General features: G+C 43.7%; 2 protein-coding genes across 2 annotated transcripts; one reads left to right on the forward strand and one right to left on the reverse strand.

Annotated features, from left to right (window-relative positions):
• Positions 1 to 13574: 13574 nt before the first annotated feature.
• rps19 (ribosomal protein S19) lies at positions 13575 to 19333 on the reverse strand. Its single transcript, XM_079163996.1, has 6 exons — positions 19301 to 19333; positions 18452 to 18522; positions 17813 to 17913; positions 16724 to 16907; positions 15660 to 15714; positions 13575 to 13629 (listed from the first exon to the last, which is right to left on the reverse strand). The coding sequence occupies exons 2-6, from the start codon at positions 18520 to 18522 to the stop codon at positions 13597 to 13599; spliced, it is 444 nt and encodes a 147-aa protein (XP_079020122.1). The 5' UTR covers positions 19301 to 19333; the 3' UTR covers positions 13575 to 13596.
• A 2787-nt stretch (positions 19334 to 22120) lies between these two features.
• Positions 22121 to 24070, forward strand: LOC306699527 (adenosine receptor A1; the record flags this gene model as incomplete). The annotated part of the gene is made up of 2 exons (XM_079164161.1): positions 22121 to 22488; positions 23209 to 24070. The coding sequence occupies 2 exons, from the start codon at positions 22121 to 22123 to the stop codon at positions 24068 to 24070; spliced, it is 1230 nt and encodes a 409-aa protein (XP_079020287.1).
• Between the last annotated feature and the right edge of the window lie 1689 nt (positions 24071 to 25759).

Genomic DNA, 25759 nt, shown 5'->3' on the forward strand with positions numbered 1-25759 from the left:
TGAGCTAGTCTCCTCTTAAACTGACAAGGAGAAGGAGGCAGATTGTAGCGATCATATAATCCACATTCAAATCCTAGAGCTGCTCCAGACAATGAATAATGAAACCACTCCTAACACGAAAGCAATGATTAAACTGGGATATGGGGACGTTTTTTTTCTGATTCACAGCTGTGAGCTCTGCATTCCAATAAAACTCATGTAGCCTAATATCTCAAACAAAAAGTGTCTGATCCCCTCAAGTCACTCACTAATTCATTGTCATGGAGCTGTCCCCCAAGCCTCGCACAATATCCTTTTCAGCACAGGGCAAATAATGCGTTTTATAAATCTATTTGTTCTATTCAAATTTGTTCTGTATTATTTGTACTATGAGGCCCATGAGAACAGCTGTAATCCGATCCGAATCACCTCTGTTTCCTTGCTTTTCTTCAAAGACCAGCCCAGTGTTTTGTGTGTTTTATTCTTACAAATCACTATTTAATAGCATCAGTGTCAAAACAGTTTGCCATCCCTTTTAATACATGGAAATAGATTCGTGATAATATTGTTGGTGAAAGTCCTCTGTTTGTTTCACCCATCTTTGTTATACCAGGAAAGCTTAACGGCCGGTTGATATACGTCACTTGCGCTGACCGAACGCAAAATGTCAACATTGATATTATGCATGGTTTTGCAGAAACGTAGCCTACAATGCCCACATTTTTCTTGGCGACAGGGCTGAACAGGAAATTACTTTAAAATGCACACTAAACTTACATTTGCGGGCTAATGAGTTGGAAATACAGTTAAATGTGACTTACTCGTTCTGCAGTTGGTCAGAGGCTCATGTCACACCGTCAACGGACTACATTGTGTCTCTTGGCATAAATCATGATGCTGTGATTGCCAGCCCAACTAAAAACAGTAAACTACTAATGTAAACACCAACTTTACACTGTAAAACAATCCCCAGACGAGCCCAATGTGAATCCAATTAAGGGGAAGATTTTCCCTTTAAAAGGTATTCAAAAGAGACGACCATCATTAAGAGGCAGACTATTGTAAGCGGAAGTGGCTATTTTAATCTTAATCCACATCTTATTATAATTCAATTCCATGCCATGTTGGGTGGAGAAACCAGATCTTATTACTTAATTCATTACGCAGTCTTCTCAGTACATTTCGCCAGTAACAATCTGATGTGAAATTACAAATGAAAGCTTATCTACTTCAAAAATTAAAGGCGTACTGTAACAAGTAAAAGGACGAACAGTTTAACGAGTTTAAAGACAGCATGAATATGACTTTCCTACAAAACTATAAATTAATCTACTTTCATGTTTTCAGTCTTTTTATGCAGCTTACTCTTTTAAACTCTTGAACCACAGTTGGCTTTTCTTCAGACATCTTCCTATAATGCATGTAAATGTAGCTTTCAGAGGAAAATTAATTAGGAATCAGCTTTTTGCCTTCAAAGTCTCCAACGTCTCTGCACTGCACTTTCTGTTGCTTACAAACACACTCACACTCCTCCATGCCCGCTGGGCTATGTGGACTATATCGGGCCGACACCAACCCAACGTTGGCGTCGTCTCTGCACTTAAAACCCGCAGGCTTTGAATATGAATACATAAATCATTTTATAGAATATTAATCTTCTTTCAACCACTGGATGAATTGCAGGCAATTGCATTTTCTCCGTGTCTGCCCCGGGGGTTACAACAGGAATATGAAAGTGTTACCACCCCTGTCAAACTTAAATGGCACGGTTACATGTTAGCCCATTCTCATTTGCATGTTTACTCTATCTGGGTGGGTTTTCTGATGCGACCTAAAGCAATGTTATCCTCTAACCTAAACCTGCTATGTACATTCGGAAATATACACACATATGCTTGTGTAACTACTGAGCAGTCAAACATGGTGCACATATTCAGCTTGCTCTGAGAAGCTGAATTAAGGCAGACAGACACAGATGAGGTCACATTTCTTTTCTATGATTTTGTAGCTTGTAAGTAAGAGGAATGTTGAAGATTTATAATCCAGAACCAGTCGCGGTCAGCAGCTCATTGTCTGTGTGTCTGCTGTAACCAAAGTGATGGGGACCCATCTGTGTGTGTCCAATGGTGCCTGAATCATTAACATCTCTACTGACGTGCCACCCCCCCCACCCACCCACCCACCCACCCACGTCAGGAGCCAAGAACAGGACGTCCCCCCCCTGAGACGCACACTCCCAGACAGTCACTCTCTCACACACACACACGAGTCTTCAATCCGATTGGTCCGCTGACCAGCATTATTAATCCGGAACCATCTTTCGTTCTTTTCATCTCTGTCAAACTCCAACATCTTGTCCCTCACTCATCTGTTGGCGTCCAACTGATCTTCTCCCCTCATCCATCTCTCCTCACGTCCACTCCCCCCTCTCTCCCTTTGAAACTACCTCTCTAGCCCATAATGGGGGGTAATTATGGCATTACAGCCCCAGTGATGTGCAGTGGGGGCTAAGGAACCGTGACACACGCGCCGAGTGTTGCCATCGATACAGACTTCTGTGACTCCACAGGAGGGCATTAAGAGGCCGAGAGGAGGAGGAAGGGAAAATTAAAAATGGAGGGGGCCAAAAATAAGAACGATTGGGAAGAAAGACAGCAGAAGGTGGCTGTCGGAGGTGTGGAGAGTCAATTAGTGTAAAAGGAGGACGAAGAACAGGAAAGGAGATGTGGGTCGCTCGGAGGTTTTATGGGTGGCGAGAGAATGAAAGACAGAAGGGATAAGGCAAGTGCAGCCAGGATCAAAAGATTGAGTGAAGGGAAAGAGAGGGGAGACACTGGTGTGTTTCAGTGCAGCAAATTGACCCGTGGCAAGAGACGGAGAGAGTTAAAGAGGACGGCGGACGGCCAAAACAGAAGGTTTCTGCCAATGAAAGCAAAAATGAGCACTTGCAAACCAGTGGACCCCTCTGACCGGCCGTGCAGTTTGTCTTGCTTGGCCTGCTGGGCCGGGCAGACCGCTTGGCGTAACGAGATTTAATGCAGCTCTGTTGTGGGCTACTCGGGTTGCGAGGCTGTTTATCACACCGCTGTGGCAGAGCAAGAGGAGCCACCCACGTGTGGCGGGGGAGGAGGAGAACTTTCAATTACATTAATTTCTGGCTGATTCACCCACACAGACAGGGGGCATGCCATTTTATTATTTGTGGATTTAAGAGAGGCAAAGAGAAAAAGTAGTAATTCAAGGAGTGGATGATGACAGTTCGCATTAAAGATTAAAATAGCCTTTTTGTGGTGAACATATTTTGCCACGCCTCATTGCGTCCTTATGAGCGAATTGCTTCTGCTGCCCAGCTTGCCCGTTCAAATCAATATCAGCTTTTGTAATCAATTGGCAGCAGATGGTTTTTCCACATAAATGGGATTCGACTGAAACTTGAGTGGCCGGCTACACAGCACTTGAGCAAGAGTGCATTAGGGGCCCCGTCCCACAACAATAACATCAATCAGAGTGCGTGTTCGAGAGTGTGTTTGTATCTGCGCCCCTTATAATGGATGCTGCCAGTGGATCACGTGACTGCGCCAAAGCCCAAAACAATCCTCCATATTCACGGATCGTCAGTGACTCAGCTTCTATGCCGCTGGACAGAACTCTGATGTCATCAACAAGGGGCCGAGACGACCTCGTGGTCATTTGTCATCACTGTCGGGATATGAGGGAGGGTGACGAAGCACTTGACCGCTGGCAGGAATGAACAGAGATCGTCTCTGATCATAATGTGTCATAAAGAGCACGAGTGAGTTGGCTTTGTGTAATTCTGTACAGAATTGATTATTCAAAAGAAATCCTGGTGAAGGATAAAGCTTCTAAGCGCTTCGAATTACAAAGAACACAGGGCTAAAAACATTTTATATTCGTCTTATCTACACTAAATTATTGCAATCAGATCTCTTTTTTTTTCCGGTATGAAAACAGTTTGACCCACTAAGTGAGCAAAACCTTCGCTTTATCAACATGTTTTTAAGAAATAATGTAATGACAATGTTTGGTATTTGAATCTCAAAAAGCGTCTGGATTGCTATGTTACGTCTACTTCCAAAAAAAAGACACAATGCCAACCGCTCTTACATCTCACACACTGCCCGCCTTACTCTGGCTGCAGCAGCACCGTTCTGTTTTACACTACTCTGTGGTGCCGTGACCTGACGTTTGATTGACAGGCTGCGTTTTGTCTTGTTTTTGTTCTTGTTCGGAGGCTGTTGTGACCCGCTGATACGAGTCATCTCTCCCTGTGCACTTGTGTAAGGTTGAATGACAATGAAGTTGAATTGAACGATTTCCCTTCGCCAGTAACTGTTGCTTTGCTTCAATACATAATATTTCATTCTTCTACCTCTGCTGCCCCCCCCCTCTCTCTCTCTCCTCCCCCTCTCCTGCCCATCTCTTGTCTGAATGAACATTATGGAAAAAGTCAACTCTTGCTCATCTGCATGCAGAGCGCCTTGGTTCCAGCTGTGAACAGAGGATTGAAATGGAAATGGGAGTGGGAGAAAGAGCAGATTATGCTCCTCAAACGGCATGCACTGCCTCCTGGCTGGGCCACCAGCAGAGTAGAGAGACAGAGTGAGAGAGAGAGAGAGCGAAAAAGGAACACGGGTGGGTGGGTGTATGATGGTGGCTAAGAGGGAAAATGTAGGAAGCAGAGCTAGGCAGCAACAAAGTGAGGAGAGGGAGAGTAAATGTGGGGAGAAGTGAAGAAGAGAAACGCCGGTAAAATCGTTGGGGGAAAAAGTAGAGGATGGAGAAGAGAATCAAAGTGGAATAATCTACTCAGGAAGGACTGCAAAATGGTGGAAAACTAGATCAGGACTGTCTCAAAGACACCCAGTGTTCTTTCTCAGACACAAAGGCGCAAAACCCCGCTCACACACAAGCTCTAATTGGACCTAGACAAGATCCATGTGAAAAAAAACTCAGGCTGAGCCTTTGAGATGGCCAGACCTTGAACTTCAGTAGGTGTGGAACGAGATGTAACATTGTACAATGTGCTACAAAACAGCAGCGATAGGCCACGCGTCTGAATGATATTGATAGTGCAGCTTGCAGCACACTTGGTACATCGTACTGAGAAATGACCAGAGAAGTAAAGAAAACTGCTGAAAAGTATTGTGACGGGAAAATTAGAATTATAAATAAAGTTTGCTTTACATAATAATCAAAATATTGAAATGAACTTCAGTTTTACGCACACTTTCCAAATGTCAGGGGGCCCGCCAGTTTGGCACATTGCTATTCATGAGATTTCTGTCCTGGTGCCACAGCGGAGTTGTGGGTATTGACCTCAGCTGGAACAGCCAGATGGGAGAAAGACGAGAGAGACAGAGAGAGACAGAGAGAGATGGGGGGGGGGGAAGGGGGAGAATAAACTGTGTAATGGAAAATGAAAAATGAAATAATGAGAAGAGAAAATGAGACGGAGAGAAGCCAGGAGAACAATTTATCTATCAGGACCCAGAGAGGCATGACCCTGTGATTTGCTGCCCGCCCGTATTCAGCAGGCCCAGAGGCTAGTGCATAATGTTATCCTAATGTTGTACCAAACCTCTGCCACGGCAGGACCCGGTCGTCGAATTAAATACCCTCCCGGAAGCAGGGTCCCTCTGGTGTCCCTGGATTTCCACGGAGGAACAGTACGATTTCCATGACTGTTGTCGGTGGTCAAATGCTGCGTTTGGTCTCAGCTTCCCCTCCCACCCTGAAGTCATGAATCCAACAGGTCCCCAAACGGCGCCTAATCACGGCTCACAAACCGGCACAACTGCAAAATACTGTCACCGGTGTCATTATGTGAAAGTTTTTTTTTTTTTTTTGCCAAATGTGCACATCTGCATTTGCACTATTTTCAAAAAAGAGAAATCGCTTATTCGTGGAAGAAGAAGATTCTCAGGAGATGTGTTGGCGAAGAACTGTGGGTAAAGAGACGAGGAAGCTTTGAAAGCAGCTCAGCAGTTAATACGATTTCTACTAACAACCTCACCTCTCCGTCACACTGTTCTTGCACGCACATCTACACAGGCAGTGTCTAGGGTTTTCTCACTCACTCACTCACTCACACACACACACACACACACACACACACACACACACACACACACACACACACACACACACACACACACACACACACACACACACACACACACACACACACACACACACACACACACACACACACACACACACACACACACACGTACGTGTGTGCAAGGAAGACAGTAGCCCATTGACAACACCGAAGGATTGACTAGTTTATCTCTTCAGGGAGGGAAGGTAACAAAACAAAAGCCCATTGACTGACAGAGACTCTTTCCTGAGTCCAAGGTCACGTCTTTTTTAAATAATAGTGTGCTTGAAACGAGTGGCAAAGAAAGAAAAATAGAAAACGCAGAGACATGCAGCCAGAGAGGGGAAGGAAAATCTGTTACGGGAAAGGAAAATGATAAGAATTATATCGCAAGTGGGAGAGAGAGTAGAGAAGTGGAACAATATAGGGTAGGAATGTAGAAAGTAAACTGAGAGGAGACGGGAGAAGTATTCAAGACGGTGTGGATGTTGAGAGAAAATAAGGGCATGTTTGTCCGTAGGGGAGGGGTGAGGACATTAGATTGAGACGAGTCTAGCAGCCAGCAGCAGCCTGAAAATGAGCTCCCTGACCTCTGCAGCACAAACACACTCGCCCACTCACATGCGTACACACACACACACAAACAGCACATCAGGGTTTGGTGTCATGAATGAAAGTCTGGCAAATAGCAAACGCACGGTAACTACAGCCAATCTCGTACAATGTGGCGGGCCCGCTGCTGAATCTGTGAAGCTCTACAGCTTCGTCTCGTTACTCCCTCAAATTCAATTGAGAAACGGGTTCAGAAAAGTCACGAGATGATCACAATGAAGCACCACACACCCACAGACACACACACACACACAGACGCAGACGCATGTAATAAGTTAATGAAGGTATTAGAAAAAAGCACAAGAGGGAAAGAGACAAGCGCAGTTAGAAAAGCTTCAAGGTTTGACAGAATCGAAAGAGGCAAAACAAGCAACTGTGTTACTCAAACGTCACAGTTTAAAGACAGACATGCTGGTGTATTGTACCTGCTGCACTTGTCTTAGTTGTGCAAACATGATTTACATGAGCAAAGACAGAATATTTTGAGTGCACTTGCTTCGGGTTTCACCTTCATATGAAGTGATTTATTTAATTTGGCTAACCTGCTGGCAGTGTTGGAGGCAATAGTCTTATGAGTACAATTCCTGCATTTGAAATGTTACAGTACAAACAAAGAATTATCAGCAAAATGGAAATAACGTATCGGAAGTAAAAGTGCTCATCGTTCAGCTATTGGTGTCATATTGTTGCTGTGTGTGAGGCCTTTTAAGTTGAAGCTGGTCAAAACAATACCATCATTACTGTCCAAAACTACAAAAGCCACAGGTAATAACAGCTTTATAAGATGAACTTAAAAGAAAGATGTCCCCTGTTAGTTATTAAACGTGTACTGATCCACTCTGAATTAACAATGAGACACTTGTTATCACATTTTACTGATGACACTGGCAAATCTACTCAGTTTATGCTTGCTTTTCATGTATTTCTCTCCATACTTTGATCATATCAGGAGAAACCATCTTGAACTATATTGGATTCCATGTGTTATATGACTTAAAGAGGTGCAGGGATTTGTAGAAAGCAGAGAACCTCTTTAGTCGAGGCAAAGCACGACACGAAGGCAATGCCAGAGCCTCAGGGGTTCTCGCCCCGATAACGAACGGTAAGGCTGGGGGAAGGGCAAGAGGGCAGTAATGGTACCCAGGGATAAAGCATGAAGGGTAATAGGGGAAGAAGGTAGCAGGAAGAGGGGGAACACAGGCATACAATAGGAAAGGTTGAAGGGGGAAAAAGACCATTAGAGCGATGAGGGGGAGTGCGAGGGATTGTTTAGATTGAATGAGAGTAAGAGGAGAAAGAGCCATGGATGAAAGGACGAGAAGTCAGAAAAAAAGTTATCTTGTTGATACTGATACTCAAGTCTCAAAAGGTGGAGTATGCTGAATGAAACAAGATTATCCACCATACTATTTAATATGCCAGAAAACAAAACATTACCAGGATGTCCTACTGCATCCAGTCACATTTTTGCATCATGCAAGCCAGCATGCTTTTTAGGCTATTCTGACCCACAATCCTTTGCACAGCGGAAGGTACGTCACATCAGTGAGCACGGCCAGATGACAGCCCGATGACAACTCATTCATAGAAGCCGCTGGGAAAAAGGAGCAAGAGGGTCAGAGTTCAAGGCACAAGATTATGGCGGAGTAGCTTGTTCCAATTGTACGCATGCATGCTGCATGCAGCAGAAGGCATTTTGTAACGGCAGCTGCAGTGCGTACTAAAAAAAAACAAAAAAAAGCAGTATGCAATTTGGAGCGTAGCCTCAACGTCTACAGCCATGCCCGTCACGTCTGAGTCTGTACCTCAACACACTTGCTTGCAATGCATGTTGATGTGTAGCATGTATAATGCTTATGTTGGTTTAGCATGTTAGCATGCATAGTTGCAAACATTTGCTAATCAGCACCATAACAAAGTACAGATGGGATGTCTGGAGTTGTGCAGTTATTTGTTCATAAATTGCTAGATGAACAAGCTAGGAGGTCATAGTCACTACAATTCATCCCCAGGGGACAATGAATGTGTGTACCTCATCTTACAGCAATCCAACCTTCAAGATATTCCAACAAAGAGCTGTGGCCCAGGAGGAAACGTCAAGAGGATAACCAGGTTAATCCATGAAGTAGATGTTGAGATTTTTGACAAGATAAGTTCAAAACTTTGACATGTTTGTGGCTCCGGAGGAAAAATCAGGAGATCGCCAAAGTTGGTACTTTGCACTGTGGGGAGAAAATACATTTTGTTGTGCTTTCCAGTGTTATTTTTGGATAATAACTGACATTCGTAAGCGTTAATGTTTAAGGGAGTCCCCCCACAGTGACTTTACACTCACAGAAAGGCCTAGAGTCTCGTCCACACCATAGGCCACGCTAATTCAATAAGTCTTGGTCTGGTGTGTTTCAGATGACTGTGGAAGTAAAAGAATGAAATGACATCTCACTGGTACAACTTCTAAATGATCACGCCATGTATCTTGCAACACTAATCTGTCAACAAGTTAAGAGATATTTGTAGATATCCTACAATCAATTTCCTCCAGTCTATCACTGCCACGAGCCTGAAGTGAACAGTATCCCAGTCAAGCGCTGGTGTTTACAGTAAATCCAACCTGACATGAAACTCAGCAAAAAGGTCACAGAGAGCAAAGTTGGCTCATCTAATCACTGTTAATGTAGCACGCTGAAGGGGATCTAAGTGAGCTGAGGCTGCTCCGTTGGGGCGAGCTCACACGTGGCTTGGCCAGTGTCGGACACCTCTGCTTGGCGTCTCTTTGGAGATTTCTCCTCCCTCCACGCAGAGAGATAGGAGGTAGACTGCGAGAGAGATAGAGACGTGATGGAGCACAGAGCTACAAACGCACACTTCCTCCTATCTCGGTCTGTCACCGTGTCAACTATCTCCACAGCCATTCGGTGTCACACTGGTGTCTATAGCTGTCTCCCTCTGTCACTCCTTTGTTCTGCGCTGAAGAGAAGCGCAGGGCCGCAGCATCAAAGTGGGAATGACTTGAAAGCTCTGATCTGAATGTGTGCGCACACAAGCACAGCCACATCATAGAAGTGATATGGCCTACACACACACACACACACACAATACACACTGTGCATTTCAGTGAGTTCGGCTGGCTTTGTAGACTGCATCTGTTCTGGGCCCCGTCATCCTCTCTTTGCACCCCACCCTCTGTGACAGGTGGAGGGGATTCAGACCCACAAGCTATGGAGAGAGAGAGACACACACACACACAAACACACACAGACAAAGCTCACAGAGACCCAAAAGTCACTGACACATGGTTAGTGTTTCGCCTACACACACACACACACAGTCAGACACACCTGCTGAGGGGCCGAGCTACAGTGCCCTGTGGTGCCAGAAAGGCTGAGCAGCACGTCGCATGTTTACACCACCTGCTCTCAGGCCAAGCAGAGGATGAGGGATTAGCGCTGACAGCGCACAGAAGAACAGCAGCAACACACATACAGTAGACAGATGTATATGATACTATCCAGGAAGTCAACAAGGTCAAACATATTCATTATTGCAAACACACCAAAACAAACCCATCCATCAATCAGTATTAACCCACCCACTGGGACAGAGAAGTGTGTAAAGCAAGGCTTTTTGTAGCGGAGGAGTTTTCCCACTTACAGACTTGTAATGCAGCTCAGCTCTCTACTAAGAACAACACTGACCTTCTGGCCTCTGACTAATTTCTATAAACAAATTCTTGCACACTCGGGCTGACCCTCGCCGAACAGCATCCACAAACCATGCGAGGCCTCCACGCCGCATCTCCTTTGTTGGTTTAACCGCTGGCTTGTACAATAAGACTTAATTAAGGCTTAGGTTTTGCTGCGGGACAAGAAATAAATACCCGAGCTCACTATGATCAGTATGAAAAGAAAAAAAAAAAAAGAGGTTGTGACACAAAGCTGAATGATTTGGATATTGTGATGGTCTGTACAAAATGAATAGAAACAAAGGATAAAATGTAACAAATGTAGTTTATGAGAAAAGCATTGTGTTGTGGGACAGGAAGGGCTGATATTATCTGGGCTAAGCCAGGAGTGTATTCTGTGGGATCAGTGCCAGCTTTTCCAAAGAAAACCCAGTTAATTCAATATGCCAAAGACTGGGAATGCTGGGAAACTTTCTGAGGTGTCTTCTCTTCTGGGGAAAACATGCCAGAGGGCATGAAGCTGTGAGTTGACAGTGTGTGTGTGTGTGTGTGTGTGTGTGTGTGTGTGTGTGTGTGTGTGTGTGTGTGTGTGTGTGTGTGTACTCTCCTGATAGTGGTTCTATTTTAGATAGACTTGTGCAGCAGAGACATTTCTTAGTTATCTGCAGTTTCCAGCCCCGAGGAGGTGAGAGGCAGGTCCGCATCCATTCTCAGTGTGATCAAGCTGAGCTGCCAAAGAATCGGGAGCGTGAGTAGGTGCAGCCACCTACACACACACACACACACACACACACACACACACACACACACACACACTCACACTCACAAGGCAAACCACTTGGATGTGCATTTGTTAAAGTGGAAATTGTTCCACAGCATTAATTGCCAGAGTGCAGCCTGCTGATAATTACGCTGCACACAATGATAAATCAGTGCACAAACAAGTTGACTGACGGGAGGTGAAATCACATTAACACAAAATATGGCTGCAGGAGGCACACATGCGATGCGCACACACACACACACAGTCGAACAAACATATCAAACCTCTGGCGGATTCCACACATTTCTCTCCACCACTCAAGGACATGTTTATTCCTCTCTCTCTTCCAAATTTAAGGGTAGAAGAAAAAGCGGGATCATGAAGAGGAGAAAAGGGGGGCGGGAGAGAGGGAGGGACGGGCCAGGAGAGGAGGGAGAGACTATGGGTTCAGGTGTTCAGGAGCAGCTGGTTTTCAAATGGAAAAACAAGGAGATGGAGATGAGTGAGAGCGGAGGTGTATAAAAAGACCAGAGATTAATATTTCCTGAGAGACGTGCAGAATAATTGGAGACTCTGTGCTCACCGCACTGCATTGTGTGCCGTGTTGTGTGTGCTGTGCATACAGACTCATACAGTGGATGACAGACCGGCAAACACAGCAGGCTCGTTGTCCAGGGATCTGCCGCAACACACGATATGTTGCAACACAGGACCAAGTATAATCTCACTCTCTCACTCTCTCACACACACACACACACAGTGAGCACAGCAGGCTTTGTACAACAGCTCAGCTCCTTGGTGAACAATGCCTTCCAGTTATTGTTCTTCAAATCTCAACATGTATTGAGTCAACGATATAAAAGCAATCTATATTACGGCAAAAAGGACACATGCGTGAACGCTGCTCTTTCCCTCTTCTCATTTGGTTGTGCTTGTAGTTTTGATGCCCCAAGGCCAGCTGAGGAAGGAAAAGAAGCCGACACATGAAGCTCCACTTTGCCCCAAATTGAAAAAGAGAGAGAGAACAGATTGGATGTTTTACAGTCAATTGGCTCAACGCATTACATTTCTCTCAAAGCTCCTGAAGCTGCCACGATAAACACAATTTGAAGAGTTGTATCCGGCTTGTAACGAAGCTAAACAAATTTGGGGTAAAGAAACTGCCGGTAGCAGAAAAAGCTAAAGTAACCCGTAGTATTGTGCGCACCCGCCTTATCTATATTAAGTGACTTTCACTATTCCTTAGAAACAGTCTGGTGCAATTGGATCATGTGCTACAGGCTATCGACCTAAAGTGCATATATATTCAGGATAGATATTCTATAGGCTTTGGCACCATCTGCAGGATTTCAGAAGCACCGCCAAATTAAATCAGTCAAATGCTCTCACTGATTGAACTTTTGGGCAACAGAACATTAAAGCACATCTCCTTAAATAAAGCACAACACATTGTTTTAGCTCGACCAAACTGAAAACCCAATATTTAAGACGTTTTGGAAAAGATTTTAGATTATAAACTATAGACCAATTACTTTTTAAGTTTCTTTAATGAGATAAATTAAGAAGTTCCTGAAGTAGCAGTAAAGGCCGACTGTTAATGAGCAACACACCGCCTACACAAACTGTTCATTTCCAGTGACACCATTTTCCCAAATATCAAAGTTATGTTGGCAGTGATGGTGAAAATAGCGAACGGTAGTGTTTGTTAAATGCCATTTTGGTCGAGTCGATTAAAGAAGCTGATGTTGGCCGTTTCGGTCTCTAGGTGGCACTGTGGCCCTGAATTAAACTGCTAAATCATGACATCATTCCTTACCAGCTATTGAACCGTCAACATTGTTGCTTAAGGGGATTTAATCGCCTTTATTAAACTGTCATCACAGATCACCCTGTAGACCACATGTGATGCACCAACAGTGGCAGGACGAAAGCTTAACATGAAAGCTGTGTGTGTATTGGCTCCGACTGAAAAGGCTTCGTAGGAGCCGTTCAGCCCGCTTAATGAAACTGCACCCGGTAGTGAGCTTTTGCTGCGTAGAGGATGAGGATCTTAAACTACAACCAGTGGTCATTAGCTGCCCTTTAGACTAAATTACATGAGCTGGCCTGGATTTTGTGGCTAATAAACGGCCTATTTAAACCACACAGACAGATCCCGGCGGAGGATAATTTTAAGCAGTAGCTTGCTTTCCTCAATCCAGCTCAACTCCAAGTGTGGAAAGTAGCTGATCAGGTCAACCATCTCGACCTTTTCAATTTCCCTCCCTTGCAGGTAAAATTGGCTCAACTCGAACCATGGCAAGAAACATGAGACCATAGACACAATCAGACATGGTGAGTACTTCAGAAACACTGAGCAGACCATTAAAGCCCTCGAGTTAATCTTCACATGCGTTGGAAACAAAGAGCACACAGTGTTTGACTTTCTCCAAAAAAGATTTATTGAACAGTTTTCTTGTTTGCAGCTGCGACCTGTGGAAAAACAAAAACATCATGAGGCATATTCATGAATTAAGTCCAAGAGCAGACGAGGTGCTGCAGTGCCGTTCAAACTTTTGTCGTCTTCAAAACAAAATCCAATTACTTGCTATGAAAAAAAAAGATGAAAAAAAAAAAAAGAGGGTATTCTAATGGTTCATTATGCTGCCATAGCGTTTGTATCAATAGCGATCAAAGAAAACTTCCCATCTGCTTAATATTCCATTTTCTTTACTTATACATTATAATATTGAGTTTGAACAGGAAATGTGCAACTTAAGGAAGTAAGATGCTATCAAAATGCAATTTCATGGGGACTTCAGTTTGGGGACACAGTCACGAGAGACTGTTTTCTGTTTTAGTTGCCGCCAAAAACACCACGAGTAGTCTACCGAAATGACATGCAGACACCTCGCTTTCAAGAGGAGAAAGCTTCAATCTCTTAAAAAGAAACTACAACACAGAGGGGACTGGTGAGGAGGCAGCAGAGCCATAAACAGGCTTTGTGCCAGTTTGTGCAGCAGGTAGGCGGAGCCCAGGTCTGCTCATTAGCATGCTGCTCATTAGCATGGGCAAACAGGGAGAAAACTGGTGCCATACGGCAAACTTGCCAAGCATGAAATTCCCACCACATGTTTACCCCCTTTACCCTTGGATTATCACAACACTGCTGCCTCTCTGATGATTTTTGACAAGACCCAACTGCGATTTGTTTTTAAGTGAAGGCGAACAAACAATGCCAGTAGCGTGCCACACAAGACTCATAACTCACTTGGCTGGCAGAGGAAAATTTGCCCAAGGACAAGTGGTTTAAAAAGCTGTGCATGCCGAAGTGACACTGGGGCTGTGTAGTCCCATAACAGACAAGGTGTCGCATCAAAGCAAAGGGATGGCATTTGTGTGATCACACACGCTTGCGGCACAGCCCGGAGTGAGTCTTAGTGTCACATAAAATGCCAGTGTGACAAACGCAGTCACCAAAAAACAACCTTTGCCTGGCCAGAATCAGGCTGCGAGGATATTCGTTCAACAGCTCGGGAGCATTTAAATTCTAGCAGTAGGTTAGACCAGGCTGTAGCATACATACTAAAACTCCACAGCACAATGGTTACCATTCAAAGCAGTGGCAAGTCAACTCCCCTTCTTGTTTTGTATTATTGAGACAGTAGGAAACAAGTAAAAGGCACAGAGGAGAAGGGTCTGGTGGATTTAATTCTCAGCTAACGGAGGAAGATTGTCTTTACCGTTACCACAGACCTCAGCTGCATTTAGGAAATGCCATTACTGCAACAATAACACAACTAAGGCCACAATCAGACTACACATACCTCGCTTGACAGAATGTCCTGCATGAGGGTCAGTGCGGCTCAATTTGCTATTTGACTTTTGTTCTACAAGGGTTACAATGTTGAACCGAAAGCAAAGCAGTGGCACGTTGAAGGTGTAACACCATAAGTACAATAGTGTGTAAGGATTTGAAGCAAGATACAGGTTCAGTGTATTACCAACCGTATCGCTCATTAGTATTCATACACATCAATAAATGGATTTGTCCCGTTTCAGATGCACACTCGTAATGACATTGTCCTTGGGTAATGAACATATTTAAAAAATATATGTTTCACAACCAGATTCTAAACCCCTCCTGCTGTTCTCTATCAAGCTGTATTTTATTTTCAGTCATGCTCAAACATCACCTGTGTATCACAGAACGGTTTAAAGACACACTACTGTATGTAGAAATGCACAAGACAGCAAGCGACCGGTTCATGTGTTTTTGGGTACACTACTACAATAGCATCAATTACTCATTCATATGTACTTTGATCAGTACACTGCACCGGCTACTCAAAGTAATGATGCAGCCATGACATGTGTAATAACTTAAGTATTAAATAAACTCAGGTAACAGCAAGAGTTATGCCTCTATGTATGATTTGGATCAGACTTACTCAAAGTACTCTGATAATAAGTTCCTTTTTTGACGTTCAACATAATTATTGAAGACATGTTAAGTTTCTCACCTGACCAGCAATTCTATCGAGATCTCTGGTTCCCTGGGAGGTAAGTCTGCGACCACTGAAAGAAATAGAGAACCGCAGAAATTAAACAGGAAATTAAGGGAACATAATAGAATACACAAGCTACATAACTTAGTCAAAATCAATACAAAAATGCTTACACCTCCAATAACTACTTAACGCCACATTGACCACAGTATTAAAGTTAGGAAACGCCACATATTGATGTACCGTCCACACGCGTTGGCAAAATCACTCATCAACCTTGAAAGAAAAGCAATTCTAAAAGGAAACTCAATTTCTTCCCGTTTTAACTAAATAAAAACAAAGCCAATCAATCCCACTACAGCGAGAATACATCTTTATTGCACTCGCAGAGAGAGTCAAGCGTTTGAATTTAGAGAAGTCAGTCATTAGAGTTACATTAATGGTCTGTTTTACATCACGGTTCTGCAGAAAGAAACATCGCAGTATTGCCAGTGTGAGTGACTGCATGTGTAGAGCGGGGTGTTAACTACTTCATGCCCACATTAAGCCAGAAAAAACTACCACATCATGCACGACGAAACTATTATACATACTAACGTACAACTAGTTTGATAATTAATTTATCTGTTTATTATGCTGATTAATCAGAGAAAAAGAAAATTAATTCTTGCATTATAAAAAACAAAACCTAGTCCTTTTCTTTTTGTTTAACACTCTTTTACAACAACAAAAACTAAGAAATTAAATTAAAAACTAACGGACAGAAATCCCGTCGGTCTGTTTTCTCTGAGACTTAATCTCATAACGTATCACAAGTTATCAAATATGAAATTAACTAACAAACATTTTCGAATGGTTTTAAATGCAATTGATTGTTGCAGCCCTAATCGGAAACGGTTGATTGGTTGATTGGCAAGTACGTTACACATACACGGCTCAGATTAAAAACCACAAAACCTCTTCAAGGCAATGCTGAACACAAGCGTGTGTCTGAACACTAAATTGCCACAAAGTAATCAACATATCTACCCTTTAATGCCAGATCCCATCTAGTGGATACAATGAGTAGAGGTACTCACCCATTGGGATCCTTCTCAACCATCTTCAGCAGCTCGAGGGACTGCAGCACTTTACGGGCCACGTTCTTGGATCCTACACTGTAATGGGCAGGGCACACACCGTTCCTCTGGCGACTTCCATAGATCTTGGTCATGGAACCGACACCAGCACCTCCACGGAGGTAAAGATGGCGGACTGTGGATGCTGTGGGAGCAGAGGAGATGAAGGTGTCATGATGCAGCGTCAGTAACTGTTGCCTCGAGTTGTGTGCTCTCAACTTAGCATTTATTGTATTCGTATTAGTTTGTCTCTGCACTTTTGCTCTGGTTTATGCTCTTAGATGCTTGTATAAAAAAAAGGAGATGCACTTATGACTTCTGGTGACTAGTAGTTCTCTTGAATACACTTATTGTAAGTCGCTTTGGATAAAAGAGTCTGCTGTAATGTAAAAGAGTGTATTTTGGGGAAATGGACTTGCGTCCTCAGTAAGAAATCAGGACAGGAAAATGAAAAAGTAGTACAGTTTCATATTTTGTAAGCAAGGCATTGGAGGATAAAGATAAACTCTGAACAACTTGTACATCACCAAGCAGTGAGTCTTAATCACGCATGTAAATTGTGTTCCCATCAAAATCTTTTGCTTTTCATGCACCATCTAAAAAACTGCAAAAATATTTTGAAATATAAGCTTTGGTACTCTCATCCGTAGTTATTAGGCATCATGTCTCAATGGGAGACAAAGTAACAAACACCAAAACTACGTGCATGACTAGAAATCACCAGGGTTGTGAACCGTTAAATCAAGGTATGTTCTTCACATAGGATGTCAATCATTCCAGAGATTGGAAAGGCATTCAAAAAGCCACCATTCAATTGGGTATCAAATCACAGCAGGGTTTGTGCTGACATTTTTGGAGCAAATAAGCTCACGCTGCACTCAGACAGCCACCATGTGAACTTCTAAACATCCCTGTAGTGTCATCAAATGCAGAGTCAGTCAGGGAGGCAACAGAAACTTCCAGCACCAGCATGTGAATGAAATGTTGTATTTCTAGTATCCAAGAGAGGAAACAGACGGATGGATCAAATATACAAATCTTTGGACTTACCGGCTCTGATGTAGAACCAGTTCTCGTCACTGGGGGCCAGCTCCTTGTGCTTACCCAGCTTGACGAGGTCCACCCAGTCAGGCACCTTCAGCTTTCCTGACCTGGAGACAAGGAGGGAAGCGTCAGCGTGTACTAAACCTCTAAAAGAACGGCTGTGGAGGAGCTCTCAACATACACGGCACGATCACAACAGACTCGAGTGAACCAGGTGAGGTGAAGATCAACCGTTACTCAAGTTGATGGCAACTACACTAGTTACTGTAAGTGCAATTAAACCATTGCAAGCATAAAGCCAATAATGTATCAAAACACATGCTTTAGCATAAACACGTGAAAGTGATATTTCTCATTCACAACTATGTTAACACAAGCACTGCACCCTAGATCAGCTAATAGCAACAAGTTACGTTGTGGAGTTGCCTCTTAGTGCAAGCTATATTTTTTACTTTATACATTTGTTTTCAGTGAGACATTCACTTTATACAATGACTATATAGTGTTGCTGCTTTAGATACAATATCCAGCCAAGTTCTAATCAGAATATTCAATTATAATCCACTTTACATGTACACTGAGAACTACATTTACAATATTTCGCCCCAATGCCAATAATAAGCATGTAGAAAACATTAAACTCACTTCTTCAGGAAGGCCGACAGGGCACGGACAAATTCCTGCTGGTTGACGTCTTTCACCGTGACACCCGGCATCTGAATAAGATGGGAGACACGTTTCAGTGAGGTTAAAAACAGTTCAGACACACTGGAGTAGACTGAGGTGGTTACTGGATAAGTAACGTAACCGCTTCTCTGTTCTTTACGGGATGCTGTTCACTGTGCGGATGAAATAGCGTGCTGTAAGCTAACATTACACAGAACATGCGAGAGATCAGTTTTCCGGGGTTATCACATCCGAATAAGATGTGTGGTGTGCTCTGCTTAACTACTAACGTGATTAGTAGAGCCGAAATGCCAATTTAACAATAGAAGCACCAAACCAACAATTATGTGCCGATATAAGTGTTGGAGATCTTGGTTACACGCGTAGCTTCTAGCAAGGAAATAAGCGCTACTTAAGCTAACTTTCACGGACCCGTTACAAAGATAAGCCCCATTTAGTCGTGAATACTGGACATTTCTAAACACTTCGCTTTGATCACAGTGACGTTACCCTTTGTAGTGATATACATTTAGGTAATGTACACATTTCGGCAAGAATTACAAAGCTAAATCGGGCCAGCTAGCCACTAGCTAGCAGGCCACAACGCGGTAGCATGGGGGCAGCCATTACAAACAGAGCTACAGTGTAACCGCTTCATTCTCGTAAAATCGTTGTAAGAACAAATAAAGACGTCCAACAACCTCGCGTGAAGCTCAACCAATTTGTTAACCTGTACCTCGTATCCTATATGACCACGTTTCTGTGGAAATGCTTTAGATTTTAAGCAATTTAGTGTCAAGTAACAGAGGAAGAAATCTAGCGCTTTACCTTGCTTGTGGACAGCGAAGGGAAGAGGGTGGAACGGGGTTTCCGAGTGATGTTAAAACGGGCAAATCTCGTGTCATTACGCGAGACCGGGGCGTTGTTTTTCGCATCGTTGCCGCTCATCGCATCTCCCGAACACATGATAATAGTGAATGAGCAAAACTTCGAGAGGCACAGCACGGACCAAATTTCTTAATCTTTCACATTCACTGAAATAGAGCTTGTATTGTCTTATTACCTTGAATACATCTAGATTTTTTGATTTTTAGACTTTTAAAATGAGAGGCAAAGAGTTCATTTTGAGATAGGCCACATTCTGGTGCCACAAGTATTAGGTTGTATTTAAACTGAGGGTACACGGAGAGGAAACATTCAATGTAGCAGTGTTTACGAATCATGGTTCTGCTTGGGTAATCTGTATTCCCCCCTCCTGTATTCCTCAGGTCCCCACTTCCACTATCAACCAACAAACGTTCTGAAGCTGTATCTAAAATTGCAGCAGGCAGAGGTTACTTTGCAATTCTCTGTATTTGATTTGTGTTTTGGGTTTGTTGATGTGGGGCTAAATTGGGCTCAGTGTGCCGTGCCTGGAGTTTGGCCCTTTTGGCAGACCGTGGGAGAATGATTTGTAGAATGATATGCTTGGGTAATTTTTTGGAGATATATGCACATTCTCCAGGCCATAACTGTCAGCCCTGCAGTTCAATGAAGCTGATTTGCATTTAAAAAATAAAGTGAACAGTTTGAGGACGCATAATTCAATTCTTAACCGATTTTCAATAGAGTGGCTCCAGGCTTTAGTTGTCAGTGGAGTTTTATACATTTCTCTGTTTGCTGGAGCATATTATTGAATGATCTACCTAAGATCACAGGAATAACATGGATAATGTAAAGTAGGCCTAAGGGTAGATTCTTGATTGAAGGCAAGCAGGTACCCGAGCCATATAGCTCATACACCGTTGGCTGCTTATTTTGTTTCATGGAACGCTGCCTAAATAAGACTGTAATGTCGTTTCTCATCTTTATCACCTCCAGCTCAAATCCACTCCATCAAAAAGCTTTTTTTTTGCCTTCGGCGTTAAGAGTCACCTCTTATTTTCCTTTGTCTCTCTCCAATTAAGAGGAAATGGGAGGAATCTGAGCAAATGGGTAAAAAAAGAAAAATTGGTGCAAAGAATAAAACTTATTTCTGCGTATTTGTCCATGCTCATATGTGCCTTATTTACATTTTCCCCAGCTGGCAGTGGTGGTGTTGCCCTTTGCACATCTCCGATGGAAAGGGCAGCCATGCTCCAACATTGACACAATTGATATGTTTGCAGAGACAGGAGAGAGAGAGAGAGATAGAAGGCAGGTGGATAAGCAGAGGTTTATGAATCAGGTTTATACTCTGTCAGTGGGGGCAGACAGTTTAGAGTGAGAGAGTGAGGGATAGAAATCCTGGAGGGAAATAAAAAGGCAGCAAAGTCATCCAGAGGATAGATTACAGAGCTTTGTATAAACTATCTGTGTCATCGTTGGGCTTCACAACAGGTAACTGTACCTTTTTTTAAAATCAATAATTTACTTCTTTGATACCACATCAACATCCAGGCACCACGGACTTTTCAGCGCTCTCAGAAGCCCTGGCCATGCTGAACGGCTTGGCCCTATATCTTGAATGTTGTTTCAAGGAGCTTGATAGAATAATTAAGGCAATTAATAACACTGGGAGTGACCAGCCACCAATTTGAATTGAAAACTCACACGAGGTGGATTAAACTCCATTAATTACTTCACTAAATCAATTTCGCCGAGGCCCTTCAAGTGGCGAGACAGGAGACTACTGTGTAAAGTGATTATGAAGTGGTATAAAGAGGTTATTTCAGCCAGTCACGATTATTATGGGAAAGGGACGACTAACACCGAACGTTCTGAAAAGGTCAAACTAATTACGTGGAATGGACAGGTGTCGTATTGCTCTGGCGAATCTGTTATTTCCATATCCACCCGTTCCACTTTATCCAAGACTATTTTGTTTGAAAATGGACTAAAATTATCTGTCAATCATTTTTTAAACAATTTGCTGGAAATTGCTCACTCGGGAGAGTGTGCGCTTGTGTGATTGAGTGCGAGTGTTCAAGTATTTACACATAACTGTCTAGGCCTATTTGTGTTTCAGAAGAGTATGAGTGTGCGAATGATGCATGGTGGGCCGGAGGGAGAACAGAGGCAAAACAAAGACCAGCAAAAGAGGAGAGAGAAGAGAGTGTTAACACTATGTTGCCACCCAGCTTGGTGCTTGTTGCTCTGTGTTTGCATGGTGCTCACATCCTCAGTGGAGGAGTTCTGTCAAGTCTGGTCTGGCCTGACCTTTTCACTCTCCAGGCACGTTTACAGCACTCCAATACCTATCAAAATATCTACGCTTCCCCCTGCCCGTCTCTCTGCCACGAGCATAAACTTTCATCACATTTTCTATCCTTCCACATCTGTGCTTTCTGCCTCTCCTGCGGTGTGTTTTTTAATATTCCGTCCCACACCCCTATGTTTGACTTCAAATTTCCCCCACCCTTTGTCACTCTGTTCTCATTTGTATTCCCTCTATTCTTTGTCCTTCTCTAAGTTTGACCATTCCTTTGACAATGCAAGTTAACGCTGCAGGGGCAGTCTAGTCTGCTGAAAGAGCCACGTGGGAACATAGGGCAGGGGTGGCAACTAAAGTGGGAGTGAACAAGGCTGCATTTGCATAAGCATCGATGCATTTCTTTTGCTCTTTCACATCATTATCAGTAATGACATTTTAAACTATATCATTTTTTTTTTTTTTTATCTCCCCCAGACATGGAATTCATGTGGCTGTACTCTCTGTGCCAGTGCATCCTATCAGTATCTGTAATTGTGGCGAGTGTGAGGTTGTGCATGGCTGTCAGTGGCAGCGGTAGAGTGGCCGACGTCCAGGAGGCAACCCAGGGGGAAAGGCTCCAACCCGGGAGCGTCTCATGCTGCCTTCGGCTGTGCTTGGGCTGGGTGGGTGCTGCAGGCGGCGCACTCGGGATCCCGGTGAACGTGTTGCTCAACCTGCGAACCCCACAGTGTCTGTACACGTGCATAACCTTGGTGTGCTGCCCCCTGCTGGTCAGGCAGTTTACCATGTTCCTGTTAATGATCCTTATGCTGGATGCCCACCTGCAGCATCACTTGGCAGACAGGTGAGTCTGGAAGAGGGTTAAATCACCTTAAGCAGTTGAAGCAGATACACATCAGGATACAAATCAGTGCAATCAAAATGGAATGGTAAATGTAAAATGTTAAGATAGTACCGATTGCATACCTTATATATAATACATATGATATTTCTTTCAAATATAATAAAGCAATACATACTGTAAATTACAATGGTGTACACTGTTTTACTAGTATCTTCTATATGTGTGGGTGAGGGGGAATATGTGGGTGGCAAGAGTCAACACTTTGAAGCATGCTTTTAGCAGTAAAGCAAGAAAATCAATATGATAAAAAAAAGCAGCAAACATGTCACGGTTTGCCACTGTGGCATGCTGTTACATCGATATAGGCTGCTCAGTGATCACAAGGTAGCTTTTTTATCACACACTGCTTATACGAGCCTTCTGAGAGAAACAGGGGTGAGTAAATATCAATAGGCTCTGAGGCTCTTTGATATTTGATAGACAGTGACCTACAAATCCAGCCTTCAGCGGAAGAGAGACCGTTTTACATATTTTTTTTGAACCAGTTAGTGTACACCTTGTTCAGAAGCAGATTTCCGACAGAAGTCAGAAAATAATTTCTATTTCGGCATTGTGACATCTTGGTGTCATTGAGAGGCGAGCGCCGAGGCAGTGCAGGATTGTGGAAACTGCTCGAGCTCATTTCATTCTTTAATACGTCCACATGTTTGTGAATGCCAGGTACTCCTCAGTGATGACCCGTCAACGAGCTCTATGCGTGGTTCTGCTCTGCTGGGTGGGCTCCGTTCTGTCCTCCTTCGCCCAGTTCATCGGTTCGGACATCCTCGACACCTGGAGAAGTAGAACCGGGACCGATCAGGGCACAGCTGGCCTCGGGCTGTATGGCAACTGGACGACCTCTTTACCCTATCTCACCCCTTCCCCGCCCCCTAAGTACCACCACGACCGCAAGGTCATCGGGAAGTACCTTCCATACGGCGGCTTCCTGTCAAAGTTTTACGTGGAAGACATGCACAACTTCACCTACGCTGAGATTCACAGCAGCCACTGGGGAGTGTGTGCCCCTGACATCATTCTCAGCCCACAGTTCCTCGTCTATGTGCATGGGATGACCGTGTTCATGCTCCCCTTGCTTTGCCTGCTGGTCATCTACCTTGACCTGCTATGCATCAAGCCCAGGAAGACTCCTTTTAGTCATGCAGACCCCCCTAAACATGACTCCTACCGGGTCCGTTCCCTGGCTTTGTCCCTTTCCTTTTTAGTTTTGCTGTGCCTGCCGCTCCACATTATCCATGCCCTCTTGCTTTTTACCCCCAACACCAATCTACCTGCCTGGGCTCATGCAGTTTCCGTGTTCCTCTTCCAGCTGTACAGCCTCGTGCCCCAGATTCTCTTCACTCCTCCCAAGAAACAAGTTGGGGAAGAAAGGGCATCCTTTCCCCTTTCTGTTGCCCACCTTCCCCCTCCAGCAGCAGCGTCCAGAGGGAAATCTGTCCGTATGGCTCTGTGTGAGGCAGTGCAGGCAGCTCCATGGTCTTCAGCCAAACACTCACTTAAAGCCAAAGTGTTCCCAGAGGTCTGAATTCTTCATAATTGAAGAAGCGGGCTGTTGTTTTCCCACATACACTTGTCATCATCTTCAAAACAATGTTCCTTCCGTGTTCTGTGTGCATGAGAAAAGGCAAGTGTTTGAAACAGCTTGTGGACTAAAGAAGAATAAATATAGGCACAGCATATTCCTGTTTCGTCTTTGCCTGTTAACTAATCAGCTACCTTGCGCACAGAAGCCATGAATAACTTGTAAATGAAAAGGCCAGTTAATTATCAGGTCCCACACCAAATGTCAGTGAGAAAATGAAGTCTCTCGGTGATGACTACTATCCTGATCACAGATGTCTGTTTTCTTTGACTGCTCTTCCTGTGGGTCGTATTCTGAGCCCGTTCTAAGTCTCTGCTAAGCCAACCACCAGTGATGTAGATAAATGAGTGACAGTGTTTAATTAAACATTCGGTAAAAATGTGGTCCAGAGAGGCTGCAGCATCGTAGGGAAAACATCATTAACTAAGTTATGACACAATCTTCATGGCTGTTTTGATTAAACTTGTAAATACAACGTGATGCACTCGTGTAATAAAAAGGGCCTTGCTCACTCTAATTGGATTGTTCATCTTGGACCGCGTTGTTGAAATCCATCTCTTTCTGCATGGGACATTGACATGACATTTCTCCCCCCCCCCCCCGTTTCTCATGATCGTAGAGCAGCTCCGTCTCTCCCTTTGTTCTTCGTCTTCGTTTCTCTCCTTTACTCTCAGGGTTTGGATTTGTTGCTCGCAATTTTCGTCAGTTGACTACGTTCCAGCTCTTTGCCACAGATCTTGCGTCTATTTTCCATTTATTCTCAGACTCGTTATGTTACTCTCTGCTTTCCATCTCCTTTTTATGTTCTCAAAAAATACACAGAGTACAGTATGTCGAACAAAAAAAACAACAACAAAAAAAACCCTGACTGGAATACATTATTGATAGAGAAATCTGGATAAAAAGATTTTCCCCAGCTTCCCTGGCGTCTGCCCATTCAATTGTTCTCTCTGCCTGAAAGCTCTCCGCTTCCTGATTGTGGGCCTCGGCACACTCAAGCACCTCAATCAATGGCTCATGCTCTGCTGCCACGCTGTACACTCCTGCTTGCCTCGCTTGGGTCGAAATGCCAAGACCGGTGAACATAAGCTGCGTTCACCATCCTCAGGTCATCAGGGTTGATTTTACAGATGGATAAGACTCTGTCTAATCCACCATGTAGCCAGCAGAAATATAAAGAGTTTGTGTTTGGATGGCCTGTGATATCTACTGCAACTCGTAGAAATGAAATATGACCGCCATAAAAGGGTCATAAAGCGGGAATTATCAAACGTGAACCCGTTCCAGGACGTTAAACAGTGAAACTAGCATCAGGGAGACTTAGACTTCTTGCTGTCATTACTGGCGAGGTTATGCTACATTCCCTGTATATCATAAACTGGGGACGAATACGACCAACTGTTATCTGGCTCGTCCCAATGACATCGTTGCTTATGTCTATTGATTCGATAATCATCATCCATGTTCACAGTGGTGGTCTAATTATCATAAGGTCTAGCAGCTCAATTGTATCATTGTTGTAGATAATGGCCGTATTTCCCAGGATGCACCAGCAGTGACGACGTTAGCAACCGCCATCCCTCCTGTGAAATAGGATTTGATTGAAATCTTTCTTTGTAGAAAACACACAAA

Source organism: Pholis gunnellus (assembly GCF_910591455.1).
Source record: "Pholis gunnellus genome assembly, chromosome: 8".
Taxonomy (NCBI): Eukaryota; Metazoa; Chordata; class Actinopteri; order Perciformes; family Pholidae; genus Pholis; species Pholis gunnellus.